General features: G+C 35.7%; 2 protein-coding genes and 1 long non-coding RNA gene across 3 annotated transcripts; 1 reads left to right on the forward strand and 2 right to left on the reverse strand.

The window, feature by feature from the left end:
- Positions 1–228: 228 nt before the first annotated feature.
- Positions 229–23,924, forward strand: LOC105442357 (transforming growth factor beta activator LRRC32-like). Its single transcript, XM_030981458.1, has 5 exons — positions 229–250; positions 644–761; positions 21,800–21,874; positions 23,192–23,263; positions 23,849–23,924. The coding sequence occupies exons 1-5, from the start codon at positions 229–231 to the stop codon at positions 23,922–23,924; spliced, it is 363 nt and encodes a 120-aa protein (XP_030837318.1).
- LOC115922748 lies at positions 4,201–10,983 on the reverse strand. The gene is made up of 5 exons (XM_030982287.1): positions 10,850–10,983; positions 8,754–8,856; positions 8,113–8,207; positions 6,614–7,573; positions 4,201–4,607 (listed from the first exon to the last, which is right to left on the reverse strand). Exons 4-5 carry the CDS (start codon positions 7,433–7,435, stop codon positions 4,278–4,280), a joined length of 1,152 nt encoding a protein of 383 aa, XP_030838147.1. The 5' UTR covers positions 7,436–7,573; positions 8,113–8,207; positions 8,754–8,856; positions 10,850–10,983; the 3' UTR covers positions 4,201–4,277.
- On the reverse strand, positions 13,636–16,736 carry LOC115922749. Its single transcript, XR_004063593.1, has 4 exons — positions 16,496–16,736; positions 14,945–15,038; positions 14,376–14,515; positions 13,636–13,826 (listed from the first exon to the last, which is right to left on the reverse strand). It is a non-coding gene; the product is annotated as an uncharacterized LOC115922749 (long non-coding RNA).
- Positions 23,925–25,548: the final 1,624 nt, after the last annotated feature.

Below are 25,548 nucleotides of genomic sequence, written 5' to 3' on the forward strand. Positions count from 1 at the left end.
TCTTTTTCGTTGTCCAATACGAAGACATATTTGATTTTTTGTTGATGCTTTGATTGCTTGGCTCTTTATAATTTTCTTTAGATAACATATGAAATAATTTGTACTTTATTGATTCATTTAAAAATTTGAGTTTGTTCTTTTATCATTGCCGTATTGAGTGTTGCTATACTCTTGTTAGTTGTTACAATGTATTTATGTAGTGATCCCCCATGAGTACTGCAAGTCGGAATGGAGGACCTTCACGGTTTCGGTAATTTAGTTGCCTGCCCAATTCCTGGCAACTTGTAAATGCTCATGAGAATCACGATAATTAAAAAAAGAAAGATTTTCATCCTTTGGTTTGTATGATTTGTTCTTTTATGTAATCCTCTGTATACACTTTGTTTTGCCGAATAAATAATAATAATAATAATAATAATAATAATAATAATAATAATAATAATAATAATAATAGAAGAAAGGTGAATAGATACGTAATTGTATAAATGAATAAAATAATGATCGACTGAAAAAACGATAAATTTAAGAAAAAAGTTCATAGGTAACGAACTGAACCAAACTGAACAAATAAGAACAAAATAATATATTTATGAACATAAATGAATAAATCAATAACATTTCCGTTCTCTCTGATTTGCTACAGAGGCAGTAACTTGCGGAAGTACATGCTCGTTTTGTTCAAAGGTTGGTGCATCATGTGACTTGAACGGACCAATCAACAGCCTGGGATCTTTGACGCTTCCGTCAACAATACGATATCTGTAAATAAAGACTACACGGCACTGTTATATTTTTTACACTTAATTCAATTTTTTATTAGGTGATCCGTTGCTAAGCGGATCACCTCTTAATTTCGTCAAGTTTCTTTTATCTTCTTTTTACAAATTTAGTTCTTTTTATTTCTCTCATGTAAATTTGTTCGGCAAATATCTCAATAATGGAAAAAGCTAAATCAATGAAATTTCTTAACATGATGTATAACGTCAAGATTTTTTCTCGAGAAAATGGTCACGTAACCTTCCAGGTGCCATTTTTTTCTTTATGCGTGTCTTTCGACCATCATATCTCAAGAACAGAATATTTTACAGACTTATAATGAAGACCGTTAGTTAGTGTATGAGTTGCCCTATACTTTCGGTTTGACGACTTAAACTCGACGTGACGTCATCTTCATTAGGTAATCACATGTCCAATATTATACAAGTAAAAATGCCCTTGAAAAATGTTAATCTTTAATTACTTGAAAAAATTGAAAATAATTTTGACATGAAATTTATACCATTAATTACGGAGCCCGGGAAGGGACATGGTAAATATATTTTTATCTCGTTAAAACGAGATAGTTATCTCGTTTTAATGAGATAGTATCTCGTTAAAACGACATAGTATCTCGTTTTAATGAGATAGTATCTCGTTAAAACGACATAGTATCTCGTTAAAACGACATAGTATCTCGTTAAAACGAGATAGTTATCTCGTTTTAATGAGATAGTATCTCGTTAAAACGACATAGTATCTCGTTTTAATGAGATAGTTATCTCGTTTTAATGAGATAGTATCTGCTCTATTCTCTTAGTAAAATTGACCGTGTCCAAATACGTTGGAAAAGGAAAGCCCTAGGATAGATCTTCAAACTTGTTTACAAATTGCTTCCTACGTCATTATGCGAACACATTTCTTTAAAAGGATGTTCTTACGGGCTCAGAAATTCCGGCCATAAACTATCTTTAGGAAAACTCAAAACAAACAATGGGATTTATCTATACGGGTGTCCAAATATACAACGTGTTGCCTGAAAGAGTATCTTTTCTCAAATCGTAAGCTCTTTGAAGCAGAGGTAGATGCATTGTACCATTAAAGTGTCAGTCTCCCCCCAACCTCCACCTCCCTCTTTCTCTTCCTCTCTCTCTCTCTGTCTTATGTTCTCCCCTTCTCTTCCTCTTTCTCCTCAGACTTCCCCCTATATGCTCTCGCGTCCTCTTCTTCCCTCATCTTTGTTCTCCTTTTCCCTTCAGTTACTATACAAATGACAGACATCTTACATGTATTGTTAGGTTTTCTTGTTTTTATTATGTTTCTCTCATTGTTATCGTATTCATTTCATTATCATGCTTAATTAATTATGCTTATTATTACTAGGTTGTTTCTCTGTGTAGTTCTATTCAATGTAATTTCTGTATGATTTATGTTTAAGTTTTTTACCGTGGTTAAATAAATTCAATCAATTATTCAATGAAGACTTTTTTTAATTGGTCCCGACAGATGAGCAAGCTCCCATTACATAATAGGTATACTATTATGTTCCCTATGGCTAGCCATCTTTGTAGAGCCACCCAGGTGGAGTAAAACTAAGAGATCAAAATGTCATCTGTCCATAGTGCTTACAAAAATGTGAATAATTTAAAAAAAAAAAAAAATTTGGTGGGTATATTGTTCATGCATGGGGACCCCCATATTTAGCCAAAATCAAAGGTCATGTAAGTATTTTAATATTCCAGCTGTCACTTTAAGGACAATTATACCCATACATCATTAAAATAAATATTTAACTTTTAAGCAGATTAGTGAAAGTTTGAGCAAAATTAGATGATCAATTCAAGAGTTATGATTTCTTGAAATTTGATAAATTCCACGTCGCCCTCTCTTGATAAGAATTTGTGATGTCATAGGCGAACAGCAATAATATACAAAATTTAGGGGGAAAAAAATCACAAAAGGTCATTTTTCTTGGTAATCAAAACAAAACTTGACCTATCTCATTCAGAAAGCATACAAAAGATATTAACCTCTACATATTTCAATAAGATGTTGAGGGATTCCTCACTGATTCCATGTTCTGATTCCTGAAATCAAAGGACTGTGTTTGTATAAATCAGTCTGTTGTCGAAGTGTTATTTTTGTTTACTTGCAATTAAAGTTATACCTGTCATTCATCTTGCTCGTTTCCCAAATGTCTTATGTGACAACAATAGTGTTGGATGTCCATGTTTTTGCCTTCTGTGTCAATTTTTTCTTCTTCTTGTAACGTTGCTTTTCATGTGTGTGGGTGCCTATTTTCACCTTTACATCTATATCTATTGAAGATGAAGTACCACTGTGGAGCAGAGAAATAACTGTTATGTAACAATTAGATGGAAATTTATAGAAATTCGAAGACAAGTAAAAAAAAACAAATCACAATTTCAGACATGTAATTGTTCAAATTCAATAAAATGTCTTTTCAACAGAAATTTCAAAGCATACAATTGGTAAATCCTTACATTAGCAATAACTGAGTGAAAAATCTTTTCCAGCACAAATTGACAATGCATTGATCAAGAATGTGTTTGTTTTTTTATTCTTAATGTAATGCATCACTTTGTATGTACCTTCATATTAACTTGTTCTTGGCAATTTGATAATAGAATTCCCCCCCCCCCCTGAAAATAACATTTTGAGTCTCTGCCACCACAAGGCAATTCAGGTAATTCCCTAAATTGTGGATTGATGTTTATTGTAATTTTAGTTGTCAATATTGTGATGGTGGTTATTACGATGATGAAGATGTAACAAGTCGACTTGCAACCATTGTATCTTAGCTTCCTAACTTTAAGGTATATATATTGTACTTGAAGGGGACTTCCAGACGATTTTAAAGCTTTAGTGTCTGGTTGTACATGTACTGATCTCCTTGACAAAGAATACAAAGTGCACAATTCTTGAGCAAAAAGAAGATGCAGTATTTTGAAAATTTGTAATGATGACACAGGTTCACATTAGAATGCAAATACATCGGCTCCTCGAGGAAGCATGAAGAAGAGAAAGGTACAAGTTCAAAACACACAAATTCAAACGGGTGAATTGGTTCAGAAAGTAGTAATGCAGTAAAAACAAGAGCAACGCTAAGCGTCGCATCCCCTCGCCGAGTACAAATTACCTATACGTTAAAACAAGTTACCTCCAGTAGACTTACTATTATATTACTACGCAAGGAAGTTACTAATACCTGGAGATTGGATGTACAGAAAGTTTACTACTTTATGGAATATCAAATTTCATTAAAATCCGTCAAACATTACTAAAGTTATCGAACGGAAACCATTTTCGCATATTTAAAGAGCTTTCATATGAAATTTCATTGCGAGATCTTTTTGCGTTAAAAAATTATCACGAAAAATGTCGAGGGGGGGGGGGGCTAAATTTAGCCCCCCCCCCCCCCCCCCCCCCCCCCCGGGCTATTGAGGGTTAAGATATATTTTGCTTCAGGGGTTTCAGCTTAATTTCCTGAATGCATATATTTAAAGCAACACAGTAATCTCCTGCTTCAGATGGATGTACAATTCTAAGGCATCCTGGACTTCCATTGGTTGATCAAGGTTGTCTCTTTTCATAATATACACACACAAGTCATATACATCTTTGTCGCATGGTACGGTAGATCGGAATACAGCATCACTTATGCATGCAGCCAGATCGTCATCATCAACATTGGTGCAAAGCTGATCTTCAGTACCCCAGATTTGTGGAGTATGATACATCATCATTGGATGGCCACTTGGTACATGGAGATTCACAGAGGGTCGGATACGGTGATTGTTCCATATATCAGCCATCTTGTCTAGCTCTGTCTGTAAAATAATTTGTGAAACAATACTACCATGGTGAAATTACTGTGTGTGCAACGAATCTGATAAATACAACTTTAAGTTATTAGTAATCCAATTACGGCAATATAGAACTACTTGATTAAGAACCTGATATATTATGGCCATATTCTTGGTCTAAGTCCTCTGCAGTTAATTGTATTGTGCACTCACAATATATTGTACGGTACACATATGCTACTGAAATGCCCCAATTTTATGCCCTAAAAATTCTGATGCATGTAACTTTCAGATTAATTACATGGCAAATTTTCATATTTTTGTTCCAGAGCCCACAAATGTTGACAATAAGTGACAATACTTCACCTTTTCAATTCCATTGAATCATGCTTAGTCTTTTATCCCAAACCTTCAAATGTGACACCGGGCTGCCTGAGAGGAGCGGCTGCCATGTGAGGAATGTAATTCACATGGATAAGAGTTCTTTGCATATCCAGCTTTTGTGGCAAGTAAACTGTTCCAAAGCATTACATTATTCAACATGCCTTTACATAGTTAAGTCAGATTTAGATGTAGTTCCAAAGCACATTTTGAGGTCTGAACTCCTTGGATCTTTAGTTCCAGTGAACCCCCATTTTTGGTGAGCCCCCTAATTTTGCCTCTGCTGTACTTGTGGCACATATACCTACATGTACATGTACCAGCATGTGGGGTGAATGCCCCCAACCCTCATAAAATAAAATATATTGTAAATGTAATAAGAAACACAATTATTTCAATGACTAGATTCCAAGTTCTGTCACAAAGATGCATGGTAACCAGTGCTTTTCTAAATCATTAAGAAGAGTGAAATGCCTGGCCAGAAAAATTAATTATCATTTGGGCATCACTAGTAAAGTAAGACATCATTTGGGCATCAAAAAACATCATTTTGGTACGGTAAGCAATAGGCACCATTTGGTCATCAGGAGGCATCAATGGTCATCAGAATAGGCACCATCAGAAACTGGCATCACAGTCATCATTCAGGCATCACGGCATTATTTGTTCAGAAGAAGGCATCATTAGTCATCACTGTGAAAGTTTCTAGGACAAGGCTTTATGATGCCTCCAAAAATTTAAGTTTTAGTCACTAAAACAGCCTTAGAGAGGAAGCCTTTTTGATAGCACAACTATGAACAGGTTATGAATGGAAGTTTATCTGACTTGACTCAGGACGTGTACATATACAAACAACATCATGGGGGGGGGGGGGGGGGGCTGGAGCAACCACGCCCTTTCTGATCTCGGCCGTGGATCGATGCAACATTTTCCACCAATATACAGTCTGATGCAAACTACAAGACCGTATAATAAATTTTTCAAAAACTCTATTTTTAACTAATTATGCAAATTTATGCAGAAAATCATATTTTCCCATCTAAATCAATTTAAAAAGGTTGAACATTCCTTATGACATGTGTAACAATTTTCTTAACAAAAAAAAATGCAGTAGCAAAATATTTCTTTGTCAAATAATGTATTGTTTAATGAATATCTTATGTATTTCTTTGTTTTTGCAACCTTTTGTTTTATTTGTTTATATTTTGTATAATTCTACTTAAGAAACTTTGATAATTCAGAACAATTTACATGTATTTGTCAGTCAGGGTAAAATGTTACATTGTATGGGTCGGAGCAGGTCAGGAGAAAAAAAAAACCTAAATGATTTACATGTATGACCATTTTCCTGATATCATTTCTCTAATGCCAATTTGATGACTTCTGATGCCAATGATGACTTATGATGCCTGATGCCAAATGATGGCTCCTGATGTCTGTATGATGTCTGATGCCAAATTATGCCTTTTGATAACTGTTTGATGCCTATTTGGCCTATTTGCCATTAAATCTAATGTTATTTAGAACTATTATTTCAAGGGTTTCAAGGGTTCCAATTGCTGCCTTTTTGATGACTCTGATGCCTCCATTGCATCAATGACTTGTAAATCAGTCATCATGATGACTGTTCTTTCTGGTAGGGTGCTCACCTGTAGAATGCTCATGAAACAGAACTGAACAAGATTCTTGTCTAGAAAGTCTCCAGTGAAGTCCCCTCTGTCTGACAGCCTTCTGAAGGTCTCAATCCAAAAATGTGTACATTCCTTCCGCAAAAATGCCCACCAGTATTCAATCCTTTGATTGCTAGTGCTTGATCCTTCGATGTACACTCTTCGTTCTAAGTCATAATTATGATGAAAGAAGTTTTGAAAGGCACAAATGTGTCCATTTTCGGTGCCACGATCAGCACGAACTTTGCAAGGGAAGCCACCACATTCCATAACAGTTTCCAAGAAGTATCCTCCTACTAATTTTGGATCATTGTTTGTATTATACACATTCAACCACATTACTTTTCGTGAATAGCCATCTATGCATCCACTGATGCATAATCCAAACGGCTTTAGTTTATCATATCCATCAACGTGCCACACATGATTTGGTCCTTTAGCAAAGTAAGAACGTCTGGTTAGTCGTCTAGCTGTTCTGGCTGCTACGCCTTCTGGATCCAGATACTTTAAAATGACACGAACATCCTCCTTTCTCACATGCATACCATTCTGTCTGCATTTAGCATGCATCATGCGGTATCCGTGCAACTGACCTGACCCTTGAAGCTCATGCTCAATAAACTGTACCACATCAGCTAAGTTAGTGTAATGTCGGCGACGAAAGTTATTCAGAGCTAATATCCTCTTGAGATGTCTTTCACTAAGTTCTATGCCATGTTCTTGTGCTAAGATATAAATGATTTCCTTATAGGACATTCCCAGGTTAAAGTACAAACTGATCAAATGATCACGGCCAGCCATTGACTGTGTTCAGTGGAATGCTGACGCTGATGCTAATGCTGATCTTGGCTTTGATTAGTTCTAAGCTTTCCCACCAAGTCAACCGACTATTGGAAATCAATCTGATGTCGATGTGCCAGAGCATATCTATGAAGGAACCTAGAAAGATAAAAAATAACAAAATATTATAACAATATAACAATAATGCTATTAGTAAAATAATAACATTTTAGTCATACTCATAATAATCATAATAATAACTAGAAATATCACTGAAGGTGATTAATACCCCCGCCCCGCGCAGTTATTCATTGCGTCACAGTATGTTTTGTTTTTCAGTTTTTGGAATAATATGCCGTTACCATGGCAACACACATTCTGTCACTGTCCCAAAATGTGTCCTACACATCTACACTTCAAAGCAAACATGTGTGCCAAGTTTAATTTGAAAATGCATTTTCCCCTCAATTGTTGGCATAATATGTCGTTACCATGGCAACACATTTTCCCCCATTCTTAAAAAAGTTTCTTGCACATCTACACCTCAAGGCCAACATGTAAAAAAAATGATAAATCTGTTCCCTTTTCCATTTAGCCCCCACCCCTGATCCTAATGAACCCACCCCTGATGAAGGTGACAATAGCTAATCTTGAGCCTTCTGTTCATTGAGCTTCAAATCAATCCCAGAAAGTCATACCTGAATGAGATTAGCTGGGTGGTCAATGCTGTGCTGGAGGCTAGGGTGTGTATGCATGGGTCACAGCTGCAGAAAACACCCTACAAAAATTGTGCCTGAAAAGAGAATTTAAGAAAAAGTCAGTAAGTGACCTGTGCAATTAATACCCATATCAGGGCTGCACAAGAATTAGGTCATAAGTTTCAAGAATAAGGTTATGTGCCAACTAATGCCCAGAAAATTGGATTGTTTAGGTCTATCCTAAAGGTACGCTACAGCTCTAAGAGTCTATCAGTTCAGTACGTACCATCTACAGGTCCTTTGGATTCAAAATTACTGAGTCTGTACTCTAATAAGTAATCAATAGTCTGTCCATCATCAAAGGTGTTCAAGTCTAAGATTGAGAAGAGCCACCTACGATTCAACTATCTATATTCTTTGCGCCCTCTCTCATCTGCTGCAATCATATACCAACTGGTCCAGCATCGTATACATCCAGATCCAGAAATCGTTACAAGTGTTTTCAAAACTTTTTCCTAGAACTTACATTCCATTACCCCTCATCTTGCTGCCTATTCTTCTATCTAATTTAATTTCTTATTTCAATTCAGTTTCTTTTTTAACACTTACACTGAATAGGATTATAAGAGGAATTATCTTACTTGGAAACTCTGGATAGAACCCTTGTCCTTGTCCTTCAATTGGTGAGCTGAGCCTGAGGGATATTTCTTCTCAAATGCTGCCTCAGTGTTGCCGAAGAACACGCTGAAGACAGAAAACAAAGAAGCAGTGATGATTAGTGAGGCAATTTTTTTGCTACCAAAATCATTAGCTATTCTTTTTTGGAAGATGGGAGATGAGTATGTGGTCCATGCATGGATGGACCATATACATACATGTATGATATAGGGTCTAGAGTCTACTCCCAACTAACTTATATAGATGTAGATCCTACACATGTATTAACACTTATGTATGACATTAGTTTAAGTTTGTCGATGTTTTAGCCAGGCATTAAGTTACTGAAGAAATACAATGAATACAAAATTAAAATATTGAAAACACAATCAATAATAATAATAATCCGCTTTTTTATAGTGCTTAAGAGTAAGACATTAATAATGTATCTAAGCAGTTTACAGATTATTATTACCCCGTCCCCGGTCATCGGATTCAATCAGGATTGCCCGCACACAATGTATGCACATTCTCCACTCCCTGGGGGAGTATTCCAGCCATGCATGCAGTCTAGGTCTAGTCCTTATTTATAATATTTCAAAACTTATTGATTTTCTACACTCGTAGTTACTAGTACAATAAACCACCCCTGCAGGCATGGGGCTCACTACGTTAGCCCCATGGTGTATACCTATCTAAAACGCACAGGCAACAGTGTTTTTCCCCCCAAAGAACTGGTTAAATAAACTTTTCATGCACACTGGTTATTGTTTATTAATCTTACTTTGCATTTGTCAAGTAACTATTTCAGCAACATTTAAACATTAAAATATTGTTAATTTACTGAGAAAAAAAAAATAAAAAAATAATTTTATCAAATAGCTCAACATGTTAGCAATGAAAGTTAATATGAAGACAGTAAATTTATTAAATAAATAAATCCTCTATTTTTAGTGCTTCAACATACTCAACAGTGTTGCACTGATGTTTTTTTATTAGCCTCTAGATACGTAAATGTAAACATTTTGACAAAATCCCAGTTACTGTTAATGTTATTACATGGCTAGAAGTGTAAAGACTAAGGGTGACAATAAACCTACTACTAGTAAACTGGTACCTAGCAAATAATTTGAACAACATAGTCATAGAATCTATACTGTGGCGGAATCAAGGGAGGGGGGGGGGGGGAATCGGCCATGGCCCTCCCCTTCTCCTTTTTGTTTGCTTGTCAAGGAATATTTTGGGTAGATCTAGACTAGATCTAAACAGACACTTGAAAAAGCTAAGGATCATTTTTTCCACTTTTTTCGCTGGTCAGCGAATTTTTCTGGTGCCTGATGAGGCCCTGAGGCTGAGCAGACTTCGGCCTAGACAGGAATAACCATCTTTCTGGGGGCATTCTTTTGACAAAATGACAGAGCTCAGAGGCATTTAGAGAAGCCAGATATGCAATCTCAGCGGATCCAACCGTCAACGCCAAATAGAGGCTGATATTTCGGTCCAACTTCGGCCCTCCCTTTTGAAAAATCCTGGATCCGCCGCGCCGCTGAAATAGATCTAGATCTATACTAAGACTAAGTTGCGGTGTATTGCATATTGCATAGTTGAATCTAGATCTAGACTCTACACACTAGACATCAATAGCCGTGGAATATGAGGTTGTTTTTTTTTTTACAATTCTGACATTTGCTTGCTTTTTCCTCGTACCGGTATATCTAGACTAGTCTAGATCTATACATACGAAAATTCCACACTTCTACTGCAATGCGAGCACGTAAACAAGTAACGTCTAGATCTAGTTTACTTTGTCTCTAGCTTGCAAAATGACCACAGCCTTCCCAGCAGGCCAAGCCCAAGGCCAGGTCCGGTCCCAGACCCAGACCGCGGAGAGCCTGAAGCGTCGGGCCCCAGAACAGGGCGCTTCCGAAGGGGACTGCAGTCTGCTAATTGAGCAGTCTTAAAATTAACGTTACACAGATCTAGAACTGATCGCGAAAAAGAGCAAATCTGTTAAATTAGCTGTTTGTTCACTTTTACATTGAATGACCCGGCCATAAATAAGTAAAAGAAGTGAACTAACCTTCAATCCTCGCGATTGCAACCGGCAACTTCTGGTTGAATTCAGTCGATCTACCGTAGACGTAACTTAGTAGTACATACGTACAAGGCCTGGCATGGCATGGCCGCCTGGCTATATACGCTATTACTGCATGCATTAAGCAGCGAGCGCGCTAGCGCCAGCGCGCGCAGTCTAGTCTAGCCTCGCGGGTTTTATGTTGTTAACCCGTGGACTACTGAATTCTACGGAGCCCGGGAAGGGACATGGTAAAAATATTTTTATCTCGTTAAAACGAGATAGTTATCTCGTTTTAATGAGATAGTATCTCGTTAAAACGACATAGTATCTCGTTTTAATGAGATAGTATCTCGTTAAAACGACATAGTATCTCGTTAAAACGAGATAGTTATCTCGTTTTAATGAGATAGTATCTCGTTAAAACGACATAGTATCTCGTTTTAATGAGATAGTATCTCGTTAAAACGACATAGTATCTCGTTAAAACGAGATAGTTATCTCGTTTTAATGAGATAGTATCTCGTTAAAACGACATAGTATCTCGTTTTAATGAGATAGTTATCTCGTTTTAATGAGATAGTATCTCGTATAAGTCCATTGCATACTGGAACCGGGTGGTCCCTGTATTAAGCCTATGGGAGTGAGAGAATTCAGTAGTCCACGGGTTAACAACATAATACCCGCGAGGCTAGACCAGGCCCCCCAAGCTCCGCCATTTTGTCCGGATCCATTAGAAGCCAAAATAAGTCCTTGCATAATTCATGAGCCCTATGAATTATGCATTCTGAAGGATGCTCCCCACGAAACGTGTACTGGAATGATGTTCACTACATGGTAAAAGACAACACGCGTATCAGCGTAATTAGAGAGGTCAAATAATCTACTGTACGGAATTATGGGTAATTTATTCATCACGCTGCGCGCCAGCAACGCAAGTGATTCAGCGAATCAGCGTAGATTATTCTGATGCGATCACCGTTAGGTGAAATACGCGCTCGAACTTGTATTATCGATCACCAGTATATATATAATATATGTAATATGTAATATTCGATATAACTAGGTTGATTGTAGTCTGTACTTTGTTCCAATATGTTATAAATTATAATATGTAATAGGGATTAATTCATTCAATATAATTGAGATTACTGTATTTTGTACTCTGTAATTGGTTTCAATATGTTATATATTACAATTTGTATGAATTAATATTATTTATTGAGTGAATACAATAAAGAATATTACAAAACAAAAAAAAATATAACAGCTGGTGTACCCAGAATGCATCGGGAAGTGGACCTCTCGTTGTTGTGTTGTTGTTGTTTTTAAATATGGGGGAGTGGCCTTAACTTCATTGAATAAGAAATACTGATCCGATCTTATTCCCTTTTTAGTCTATCAATAACTGGGTCTGTTTTTGTTTTATTAACTCAAACATGCTATAAGCCATATAACAACACATTCTCTGGCTATGATTATACATGTTAAATATGCTAATGTATAAAGTGTCCTTATTTTATACAAACAAATTATGTGGCAAAGAGGATGGTTTTTCTCCACCCACTCTCATCGTACCTTAATGATTCCCCTTCTCTCTCTTTCTCTGTCTTTCGTAAATTATCTTCTGCAACTAACGGTTTGTTGTCTTGACTGAACAATCTGTTGCAGTTCCTTTCTGTCTCACTTTCAGTCGTAATACCATTCATTTACATTTACTCGTTATCAACTACGATCAACCATTGATCCATATTCACTCCATTACTGTCCACATTTCACTTGGATTATCTTCACTTTTCCTTTTTGCAGCCTTTGCAGGAGCTTTGAACATTTTTAATGTAGAGACCAGAGAGATCGGAAAATATGTTAATCATTTTATTCGAATTGAAAACGGAAAGTGAAACATTGTTTTTCAATATCTTGACATATTTTTTGTTTAAAGACAATGGAATTTAACACTGGAAATTTTGAATTGGGGCGCCCCCCCCCCCTCCAAAAAAACAAAAAACAAAAAACAAAAAAACAGGAGTGGTACCAGGGTTAGTTAGTTGGGAGGCCCATGTCCTTTATAATTTTATTTTTAGGAATAGTTTTCTCTTTTTTATCAATTTGACATTGGTATACCGTTAATTTCACTGGGAAAACCACCCCTTCCCTTACACATCAATACTGTCATTACTTCTAGTAACAGTAATTCTATAATTCAAAACGTTTTCAATTTCTAAATCCTTCTAATATAAACATATAACAAATATAATATTGTTTACACTTTTGCAACCTGTTACATGGTCCATTTAGAAACAGCACCAGGAAGAGGATAACAAGCCCCCCCCCCCTGTTTTCTTAAGCTAGGAAGTATCAAAACATGATTCTATTAAAATTAGCAGTTTGGATACAACAGGTAATGATGATTAGCAGTTTCCATATTTAGTGCATTTAGAGGGTTGTCTTTCAAACCTTCTTACATACAATACTTGAAGCAGCAATAATGTAATAATCTACAAAACTTCAAATACAGAAGTCCATAGACTGAGGACAGGTAAATGAATTTCAACATGTATAATTATAATTATAAATATCATTGATTGATTCAATCTTTGATATAGACTGATAAATCTTTATCACTCAAATTTCAAGGAAATTTCTTTCTGCCCAGCACTCAGTTTCATCCTATAAGATGGTAGTTGACATTGTTAAAATTTCATTAATGTTTATTCATTGATGATTAGTTATCTTTAATTATTTGAAAGTTGACAAGATGATAAATTCATTAGCTTTGTTTAAATGTGGTATTCTACAAACATATAATACAAATAATAAATAAATAGTATGTAAATATTCAAGATTAAACCCATCTCTACTGTCCTCTTTCATTATATGAGGGGGCATCTTTAAAACGTAGTCCCATGTAGATGTCTTCTGCATTCAACGATGAAGTTGTAGGCTAGTTTTCAGAAGAAAGGGCTGTGATGATAACCCAAGTCTGTTGAATGGAAAAATGAAATAAGATACAGTGTATAAGAAAATAAACAACAACTAATAACATACACCCTGATACCTGCTCTGACAAAAAGAGGAAGGACTAATATTCACTTGGGGTTCTAGTGGGAAAACCTAAACTTTTTTCCTACAAAACTAGTTACTGACCACATGTTAGATTATTCCTGATGATCCCATTAAGACAATAGGCCTGATGGAGCTTGGATCAGACAAGTATGAAATAAGTAATACTGGTACATGTACAATGTACTTGTAATGTAAACTTGTGGTCATAAATAAATAATACTCGGTTTACATAAAATGACCAAACAACTTGGAACAGAGAATGTACAGGAAATAATGCTATTGAAACATACGTTATGTAGACTTATATTTCATGTATATTGACATTTTAGTTTTAATCTAAATCACAATTGTGATATTCAGTCAAGTATTCTTTTACAAGTCAATGGACAATGAAAAATATAACTGTCAGATCTATAACTTTCTGCATGATAAATGTGTCCTACAATAGTTTATTGGGGGTACCTACATGGTATATTAGCACACTTGCTTGTATGAAGTGCAGTAGGCCCACATCTCTAGATATGATTCTGTCAATATCTGTTCTTTATTCCTCTCCTGGGTTTGTAATCAGCATGCTTTCATCATCCCCTGTAGAGAAGCATCATCCTACATAAGAGAAAGCAATGTAGGTACTTCAATTAAAAAGTGATAATAATAGATACATATCAACCATAACTCATCGTATAAACAGACTTTCGTTAATCTTATGTTGTGTTCTTCTTCATCTTCATTGCTCAAGAAGTGAAAGGACCACTTACAAAAAAAAAGTAATGAGTGGTCCTGTGTATACCCTACATGTATGATCATTATCATTATTATGTAGTGCTTTGAATGTGCATTAGACATCGTTCTTCTACACACAGGACCTCCTGTAAATAAGGACAAATCCCTTTGTAAACAAAGAAAGGGAAGAACTAGAATAAAATATTCCCTCCACTATACACACTTGAAACATACACTTAGTTCCATTTCCTTTTTAGTGAATTAATAGGTGGTCGTTTAATATTTGTGTGCTAAATATCCTGAAAATTTTACCTGCATGGGACTTTCAGCTTCATCTTGAAAATATAAGAAATGTTGTAATGTCTACTCATCAGTTAGCTCCTTCCAGCTCTTCATCAGTTTCCATCTGTTGGAACAAAAAGAAAACAAAATCAATACGACAATCAAGGCGTCCCTTTCTCCTTAACAAAATAAAAATAGATCTAGCATAAAAGCTATTTTTCACGTCAGGGTTGGCCTTAATTTTAATAAAGTGTGGAAATCAACATTCCAATTTAATGGACCACAGTACAAAGTAAAATCAAATGGAAGATTTAACTTGTGCCTCAAAAAGTGCTTCATATGGCCTATACATATAAAGTAGTCTCAAGTAGAATTGGTTTATTAAGACAAGAAGAAGTGGACTTCATAAGTAAACATAATTGTGGAAAAGGGGTCTTCTCTTACACAAATAGATTTATCAACATGATCTGCACAATTCAAAGAAAAAAATCTCTAATAATATATTAAAAGTAATAACAGGAGTCAGAAGCGTACGCAGGGGGGGGGGGGGTAAACCCCCCTACCTTCATTTTTTTTTATGTGTATGTTTTTCTGGAACCCCCCCCCCCCCTTTTTTTAGAGTTGGTTTTTTTTTTGTTTTTTTTGTTTTTTTTAATACAAAAAAAAATCCAAAAGGATGACCTAAACCCCCCCCCCCCCCCATGCTTATTCAGTGGCTGGCTGAGTCGTTGCGAAATTTTTGGTCCGATTTCAAAATGTTAACCCCCCCCCCCCCCCCCTCCCCCTTGAAAAAATCCTGCGTACGCCACTGATAGGGGTCTAGATCTAGATCTAGTAGACTCTAGTAAGGTCAAGGTCTAAACTCTAATGATAACTTGACAAGCATGCTGGACCCACACAAAATCTAATTATTAAATAAACAAATCCTAGTGTTGATGTTTTTTGAATACTTTTTATTAATAAGTTCCAGGTTTCAAGTTACATCTAAATGAAATAGGATTTCGAGTTGTTTGATTATCAATGGTCACAGATAATTTTGGTCTATATAAAGTTGACACGGATGCAACTGAGCGAACGGATGGCACTGATAAGTAAAGCCATCAGAGTCAACATCTATGATCTACTAAAGATTTTAACAAGAATTAATCCACTTGGATTATCAAAAAAATCATGCTTCAGAGATTATTGTAAGGTGTAACGTTAAATCTATATTTAAATTAAATCGATGATTGGTGAATTAGATACATGATGACGATCAAATCTCAAATAAAACTTGATTAGAAAGTTTGATCTTGATGCAGATGAGCACCGAAATTCCCGGGGTGGGCCTGGCGGAACGGCCGGGCCCCTAACTGGAGTACTAGGGTGAAATGACGGCAAACCGCAGTCAAACTACTTCATGACGATGAAAATCAAAGTTCAATTTCAAGAGCAATAATTTCCTAGTCTTTTCACCAAAAATCTGTTGAGAACGGTCTCACAATGTAACGAAATTACCGTAGATCACAAAGACTATTGCAGCTTTTTCAAAATTGATGACTAAATTCACTTAATCTACTCATATTTCAATCAATTACTCACCCATTCTCAATGAACTAAATCTTCTCAGTTTGTGCGAGTATACGTACAAGGCCTGGCATGGCATGGCCGCCTGGCATACGCTATTACTGCATTATAAGCAGCGAGCGCGCTAGCGCCAGCGCGCGCAGTCTAGTCTAGCCTCGCGGGTATTATGTTGTTAACCCGTGGACTACTGAATTCTCTCACTCCCATAGGCTTAATACAGGGACCACCCGGTTCCAGTATGCAATGGACTTATACGAGATACTATCTCATTAAAACGAGATAACTATCTCATTAAAACGAGATACTATGTCGTTTTAACGAGATACTATCTCATTAAAACGAGATAACTATCTCGTTTTAACGAGATACTATGTCGTTTTAACGAGATACTATCTCATTAAAACGAGATACTATGTCGTTTTAACGAGATACTATCTCATTAAAACGAGATAACTATCTCGTTTTAACGAGATAAAAATATTTTTACCATGTCCCTTCCCGGGCTCCGTAGAATTCTCTCACTCCCATAGGCTTAATACAGGGACCACCCGGTTCCAGTATGCAATGGACTTATACGAGATACTATCTCATTAAAACGAGATACTATCTCATTAAAACGAGATAACTATCTCGTTTTAACGAGATACTATGTCGTTTTAACGAGATACTATGTCGTTTTAACGAGATACTATGTCGTTTTAACGAGATACTATCTCATTAAAACGAGATAACTATCTCGTTTTAACGAGATAAAAATATTTTTACCATGTCCCTTCCCGGGCTCCGTAATTAATACATCTTTAAATGGCAAATAATCTGAAAAAAATTAAATATTGCTTATATTTTGAAATAGCGCCCTCTTAATTTTCGAAAATGAATATTTTTTTTAATTTTTGTAACTCAATAGTTATTAACCAATCCGTCACCATTTTCAGATGTAATTAGGTCATGATATGCGGTTTCTACGAGAGAAAAAAAAGGAATTTGGAAAGGTATATGCAGCGCAAATACTTCAAAAAGGGCGTCGAAGATGGAGTTCTTTGCTGAAATTTAAATCAGGTTTTAAAAAAGGAACTCTCATTTTATCGATTTTTTTTAAATGTGAAAAATATATTTCCGTCCACTCAATCTTTATTAGAAATTGCGTGCAAGCCATGAGCGACGTGGCGGTTATGGCTGTTTTTGTACGGCTTACATCGAAATGGTGCGTTGCGGCGCGGTGTGGTGAGTTCAACGCACCGATTCGAGAAAAGCCCCACCGCTTTTCTCGAAAGGGTGCGTTGAGAACGGAGTACTGTCTTAAACACACCCTTTCAGGGCCTATCTCACTGAGCGGCGAATGCTTGCGAACGTAGCGAATTTGGGGGTTTCGCCAGAGTTTGTAAAATGTTGTAAAAGGTTGCAAGAAAGATCGCAAACAGTTTTCTTTGTTGTAAACAGTTTTTCTTGTCGCAAAGAAATTTTGAACATGTTCAAAATTTCTTTGCGAATTTATTTTTCCGCAAACAGTTGCAGGCGTTTGCAAAACAGTCGTTAGAGTTGGCAAAACAGTCGTAAGCCTTTGCAAATGGTTGTTAAACGGTTTTGCTCTTTGTTTTCGTCAGTTCTCTGTGTTTCGCCAAAGCTAGCGACCACGTTACCATATGGTTCCTTTATAAAATCGACCCATTGAGTACCAGTAGTTAGCAAAAGGTCTCAAACGTTCACAAATAGTGGCAAAGGATTGGCAAATAGTTGCTAATCTTCGCAAAAGTTGTCGCTAACATTTGTTTACAGTCGCTAATAGTCGCCAACTGCCTTTCGCAAACACTTTCGGAGACATTCGCTCAAATGTTGCTAATTGTCGCTAAACGTCACTTAATGTCGCTGATTTTCACCATTCGTCAGAAAAGTTGGCGAATCCAAATTCGCAACGTTCGCAAGCATTCGCTGCTCAGTGACGGGATAAGCGCAGGTCTTTTCTCGAAAGGGTGCGTCGACTAGTCTTTCACATCAGTCGTTAAAATGTTAAAGGAATAGAAATGTCGTTTTATAAATTGAAATAATCAAAATTGAAACTAATTTTTACGTAGTCTTGCAGATCAGGCGTTTATAAGAATTAAATCAGTCCAGGTGACACCTTTAACATATTTAACAAGATGAAGGTACATGGCTAGAGGGAAAGGGGAGAAATAAAAAAAAGGTGATTCATTCAGAAGTACCAAAAGTGGATTTAGCTCCTTTTGGAATGAAACCGATTTGGATTTAACTCCTTTTGGAATGAAACATGATATTGTACCTAAAAAAAAACATACTTCCTGTTGAAATCTTAATATGTGATATAGTGCATTTTGTCCCCATGTAGGAAATCATTATTTTAAGACAAAAATCTCAATTTTGATAAACCATGGACTTAGCTCCTTTTGGAATAAAGCTCTTCATAAACTAAATACGATGAAACAAATCAAAAACTAAATACATGAAATAAATAATTATGCAAAGTATGCAGGATGGATTCAGAATGTGAGCGTAATACAGCAATAATAACATTTGTGTAAATGCATATAACTTTCTTGACACACCACTTTAAAAACCCCACTGTTCGTGAAGCACGTGTAATGTCCGTCATGTTCATTATTAAAGCACGTGCTCTACACAATGTTTCACGACACATGCATTTTCTAATTGCGTCTTTAGTACGCCGAACACAATGGCCCGAATTCACAAAGCAAGGTTTGAGCTCAGACCAAGGTTTGAGCTCAAACCTCCTTTTGTTTCGCCAAACCTCCTTTTGTTCTTTACAAACCAGGTTTGTAAAAAAACGCGTAAAACGCGTCATATGACGTACGAAAACCAAGGTTTGTCGACAAACCTCCTTTGTGAATTCGGGCCCATACGTCCAAAATCTGCCTCCTGCTGAAAAAGGAATTTATCAGGATCTTTATTAATGCAGAGAGGTGGAAGTCCACTATTTAGGAGTGATAGAAGGGATCACTCCGTATTGGAGTTGAATCCATCCAAAAGAAATGGTTCGAGTCAAATTTCGAGAGTGGATTCCACTTTTTTAACCTATAGTTTTCTCTCTCTCTCTCAAAAAAAAGAGAAGAGATCACCAATTCTCTTATTATTATTCCTGAAATAGAGGAACTCCACTACTGTCCACCCAGGGAGGTGTAATTATGTGCTGAATATTAATGTAGATCCTATCATGTTTGACATCGTGACGATCCGTGAAACGCATTAATTTGAGAGCACGTGCATATTTATATTTTATTGGGTTCTTGTAATAATAGCGCTCATATCTGTCAGACTTGACACTCCTGGCGCTCCCGATTATCCAAAACGGCGCTTTAGCATTTCAAGGAATTAATTCCTGTTGTTACTCATCTTGTAATATACTTTATTCAAAGAGTTGATACTTTCTAATTCTTTACTCAGCATATCTCATATATTTGCCCAAAGACTTGACAAATAGAGTCAGAACGTTCGCAGAGACGAGTAATACCAACAACTGCCACCTCGTTGGAAAAAACATGACGCTTGGTAGACGAAAATTGTCCGCCAAAATGAGCTAGTAGGACAAAATCTACAAATGAGAAAAAGATTGGACTTTAATGTTCGCGTGCTTTATCATTAAAATTACATCTTTGTGAATCGTTAACCTTTTAGCAAAACACGTAGACAAGACAGAAATACACATTTTCGCGTCATGTTCGTGTTGATCACAATTTGACAGGTAAACTAATGTAAATGGAGTCAAAATTTGATCACAACGCTAACTCATTTTCTCAGGTAATGATCATTAGAGCTAGGAAAGTCGTATATTTGTAATCATGCTTTTCACAATTATTATCTCTTCACCCAATCTCGCCGATCCAATTTCCCTCAATAGAGAAGAATGTATAGACGTTTTAGTTTAAAAACATTAAAATGTTATACTTTTCGTTCGGGAGGTACAACTTCAGCCACAAATTCATTCTCGATATTAAAGTTTTCTTATGTCATGTAGATGTGATACAAAGATTGTACTACGAGCCTTTTAATTAAACTTTTAAACACACACAAAGTTTTTCCTAAATAAAAATACATGGTTATAACTCTGGCTCTTATCATACCCTAACTCTGACCATAAGCACTGACTAAATCTTGTCCTTAACCCTGACCTGACTCTGACCCTGACCTTAACCTTCACCCTGACCCTCATACGGACCCTGACCCTGACCCAGTGGACTGCTACGTGTGACGTCGTTTTAAGGCACTGTCAGTGCCTTATAAAGATGTCACACGTAGCAGTCCACTATGTCGACGTGCAAATATAAAAGTCTCTAATGAAACAAGAATATGACCTTGTACTGGGGAAGCCCTTTGAATGCCTTCAAGAGGTCCTCCTACGCAACTCACAACATATTAGAAACAACAGTTTATTTACAGGGTACTTTCATAAGGGTGAGATGAAAGCACTCAATAAATTATCGCTTTCACTATTGACCTTGGATATGCATTAACTCCCGTGGCGGATCTAAGTGAATTAATTTTTTTAATTATTAAAATAAATGAATGAAAGAAGGCAGATCTCGTATTAAGTTACGTAAAATATGCAACACGACTTTTACCAGATTTCTGTTTTCACATTTTATTAAATTGAAAGGAATTGAATTGGTTTATAAAACAACAATAAATGACCTACAGCTCAAGGCTGCTAGTTACTGTTTTTATAAAGTAATCAAATATAACAAAACAACAATGGTAACATCTCACAGCAATATTATATAACATTTAGAAAGATATATCACAAATGTGGATAAAGTAGTTATCAAAATGATTTAGGCAATGTCATTAGATATTCAAGGATAAAATCAATTCAGCGTGTTCAGGAATATAAGGCTTATTGCACACAAATTTCACTTCAGACAAACAATTTTAGTGGAGTAAGTTAGGGAATGATGACACTTATGTAACACAAAAATGTGGAGCACCATCGACAATGGGTAATGAAAGAAATGAAATCCGATCGCAAACAAAACCAAAGCAGTCCCGTAAAATCAACCCCCATCCCTTAATGCGAATTGATGTCCTATCTCTCTTATAGTATTTTAAATAGTATTTAAATGTTTTGATCGTGAACATTGTAATATTTATGGGCTATCCCATACTAGCAAAACATGGGATAGCCCATAAACATTACAATTTTCACGAACAAACAAACCTTATTTTGGAAGGTTTTATAAGCTGAACGTTGAACTTTATTCGATGAAATATCTCCGTTGAAATATGTGCAGAACTATGAATGTTACAGAGTCTTATATTTTTGCTAGATTTTCTGATGTGCATTTTATGCAGGAAACTCACAAACTTCTCCGACCTACAGTATGGATTGCCCATCACTCAAGCCGAGTATCCTCTTTTGACAAGACTGTAAGTATATACTGAACGCCTTCGTTACTCGCCGTTTTGCACCTAGATTTTGAGTTTTACTTCGATTAATTTAGACATACTGATTCTGTGAACTACACAGAGCTTCTCTATACCGATATAACATAATACATGTACTACCTATGAATGTACAGACATCATATTCAAGGAAAGTATTATTAATTTTGTGAGAAGACAAGGCACAAAAACACCATTATTTAATCAACAACAAACCACAGCCAATCAAGAGTGATAGTTACGTCACCGGAAGTTACTTCTGATTGTTTAGTAATTTCTTGCCTCAAAACTGTCTCTTAATAGTTTATTACACTTTTTTCATTCAAGTTCATATTCCAAGCATTCGAATTCGCGCAAGTCGCACTCGCAGCGTTGAATCAGCTTTCAAATTCAAAATCCGTTCATTCAAATTCACTTTCCGTGTAATCAATTGTTCAATCGGGTCATTCAAATGTTAACTAAAAGCGTACATTTTGTGAAAAGAGCATTCAGATTCATCCACTGCCGGCTACGGTACTCAGTGGTCATTCAAATTCGTGAATGAGCAAGCATGTTTGAAATAGGTGTATTCAATTTCCAAGGTTTTGTTTGTTTTGTGGTGGACTCGGGTGCACATTATGTCTGAGTATTATGAAATTGTGCATAATTATTAGAAAGGTAACAATCCTTTTAAATATATTTTAATATTACCTCAGCAATTGCCAGGAACGCATTCAATTTATAGCTGGGTAGACGCGAGTGCCGGGCTGGGGTTCGAACCTTTAACCTTTGGTTGAGAGCCAATATATACCATTTTGTAGTTAGCACATGGGTCAAATGACCCCAAATAACCACAGATCTTTTACTCATGGAGAGGTCCCACTTTGTGTATTTTAGAATAATAAATGCCAAAGTTATGTATGTCCTTCATGCAAAGCTTTTGTTTGCCCTCTTGTATCATAAGAATGTACCGTAGGTGCACACATGAATAATAGGGACTTTTAGATTTGCACGAAGACAATGGGGATTGCTACGATCGACGTCCTTTTAATGCACTGCCTTGAATGGACGTCACACGAATCAGTCCACTCAAATCTGAAAGTCCCTACTGATTACATAACATTAGCACGTATTCCTGTCGGTGGGTTTGACAATTTTATCAGAAATTACCTTTATCTGCCCATGCGCAGGTAGTATTTACGAAAAGGCTAATTGAATGAACCACGGCACCTTATATAATTATTTTCATTAATTCACATTCTTAACTACACGTATCGATGTATCAGTGATTATAATTTTGTTCTATTCTATGCTTCTTAACAGACTTTTATCCGGGAATGGTATATCTGCCATCGGGCAACGTGTGTTCAAAAACATGACATCTTTACGAACTTTGTGAGTATACTATGCCTTGTATTATGCTTTTTAAGTATCATCCATTTTAATTTAAATAGCCAATCCAAATTTTCAAAATGATGAGAATAAGAAAGAAAGGAATAATTTTTTTTTCTTCTATTGTTTTGTCAACTCATTTCGTGATGAGTTTAAGAGTATTTTACGGGACGAACTTTGTAATGTAAACAACTTAATGTAATTTTCCTTCTGTTTTCTATAAACACTGCATTGTAAATTGATTTATACGGTATATATGTTTACAAACAGAATTGTCGATTTGTTACATTACATTGTAAATTGATTTATGTGATATATATGTTTCCAAACAGAATATTTATTTCTTACATTACATTGTAAATTGATTTATATGTTTATAAACAGAATGTTGATGTACATCAATGAAGTTTAATAAATACAGTACAATACAATACACGATACCGTCATTCCCATTTAAACATGTGTTAAAATCAAAATTAAAATGTGTTTCGATGGAATGTCCGCGAACTTGTCCTTGTTTTATGAATCGACGTCTTCTTTTTTTGGACACCTTATACACTTTACTATTTTCATTTCTCTTTCGAGCAGAGACCTGTCAGGGAATAAGATAACCACTTTAGCCAGAGGATCTTTCCAAGGCATGCCAAGACTTCATCACTTGTAAGTGAGATTAGTTTAAACTAATGTCATTTTCAAAGCATTATTCTACATTTATCACTCTCCATCGAGGTGCAGTAAATGGGTAGGGCCTACCCAGTAGGAATAGATTTTGTGAATGCTCGAGGGCCTTTTCATGGTTGGTCTGCTGAAGAAGGAGTTATGCTATGATTGCAGGGCCTTCAGGAATCACAACAATTATTAACACTGATTCCACCCCAAAATATTGTTCTTATTACTTTCACTTTATTTTATACATTCATTTATCAACATTTCTCCTATTTATATCAACAAACAAGTGTTGAATGAATAAATGTAATTTGCCGTAGAAGTAGTCAAGACCAGCTGTTTTCCTCATCTCTTCGTGCAGTTCTAATCCGATTTCACGATCATGATACATAGGATCTATTCTTGAATAATAGGAATTCCACCATGTCTAACGACATTAATGAACCCCGTTGAACTTTGTTGTTGTAAATTTACAAAACTATGACTACAAAGTCGAAAAAAGACAAATGCAATTAAGTAGCATTAATACTGTAATTTAATATTACACATGATAAATGCCTTACGTTAAATTGTACAAGATTTAAAAACAAAATGCATAAATCCGCAACATTAATAAAGCCGGAAATGATGAGCAAAAAAGAAATGTTTATAGATGTCATTATTTTTTTTTTAATACCGTTGATATAGGTGTTTAGGTAATTTGGAATGCGCGGTTATGATTTTGAGAGGGCCTCAAGTCTCAAACCACTGAAAATGCCCAGTTCGTGTGGGTTAACAATTCCTTAGATCAAGAAAATAACTTTTCTTTGAAAGCGGATAACCTTCTCGAGATTGTCCTTTATTTTGCAATAAGGAAAATGAAGAAAGCAGTTATAGATGTGCAATTTTGGTATAAAAGTAATTTGATTGAATTAGATTAATATGATTTAGTTTTTTTAAAACCTTTTAGTTAATTCATTATTTAAAACAAACCAGTTGAACAATCCATTTTCAAAACATCATATATTTATCATCTTAGAAAGATTCTTTTAAAGTACATATCGATTCGTAGTACATGTAAATTCGTTCTTTTCATTTTATGAGATGTCATGACAATTGCAATTCGAATTTTGTTTTATCGTTGGTTTAAAATTGCATAGTGCCTTTTAATTTCTCCTTCCCGAAAATATTCTTTATCTTTTATCCTGATTTCATTTTGCTGCATATCATACGTTTATATCTGTATAAAATAGCGCGATATCATAGAGTCCCTTCGTCCTTTTTGCTCATGTTTTTACATCAAGACTGTTACAAAATTATTTGAATGGTGACGATAATCATGTAGACATTGTTTTTCATTCATTTTTTGTTGGATTTCTGTTGCAACCTGCGTCCAATTCAACTCGAGGGACCTATGGAATGCAAAATGTTCCGCGAAGATTCAAAATACTTATTCTTACTACAAACCGTGCTAAACTCATCAGGCAAGGGACGGTACTAAGAAAAAAAAAATTATCAAAGACCATTATAAATCATGCTTTAAACATTTATTTCATCATTTCTGGTCCAGAAACCTACCTACGGTGTAGCAATTTGAATACCGCATCCTTACTGTGCTTAAAAAACAACAACACATTTTTTTT

The sequence above is a fragment of the Strongylocentrotus purpuratus genome, unplaced genomic scaffold, assembly GCF_000002235.5.
Source record: "Strongylocentrotus purpuratus isolate Spur 01 unplaced genomic scaffold, Spur_5.0 spur5_scaffold_12, whole genome shotgun sequence".
Taxonomy (NCBI): Eukaryota; Metazoa; Echinodermata; class Echinoidea; order Camarodonta; family Strongylocentrotidae; genus Strongylocentrotus; species Strongylocentrotus purpuratus.

Coding starts and splice junctions, on each gene's coding strand:
- LOC105442357 (XM_030981458.1), top strand. CDS start 229: ATGGAGGACCTTCACGGTTTCG. Junction 21,875..23,191: donor TATCCTCTTTTGACAAGACT/GTAAGTATATAC, acceptor GCTTCTTAACAG/ACTTTTATCCGGGAATGGTA. Junction 23,264..23,848: donor ATGACATCTTTACGAACTTT/GTGAGTATACTA, acceptor TCTTTCGAGCAG/AGACCTGTCAGGGAATAAGA.
- LOC115922748 (XM_030982287.1), bottom strand. CDS start 7,435: ATGGCTGGCCGTGATCATTTGATCAGTTTGTACTTTAACCTGGGAATG. Junction 4,608..6,613: donor GTTTCATGAGCATTCTACAG/GTGAGCACCCTA, acceptor ATTATTTTACAG/ACAGAGCTAGACAAGATGGC.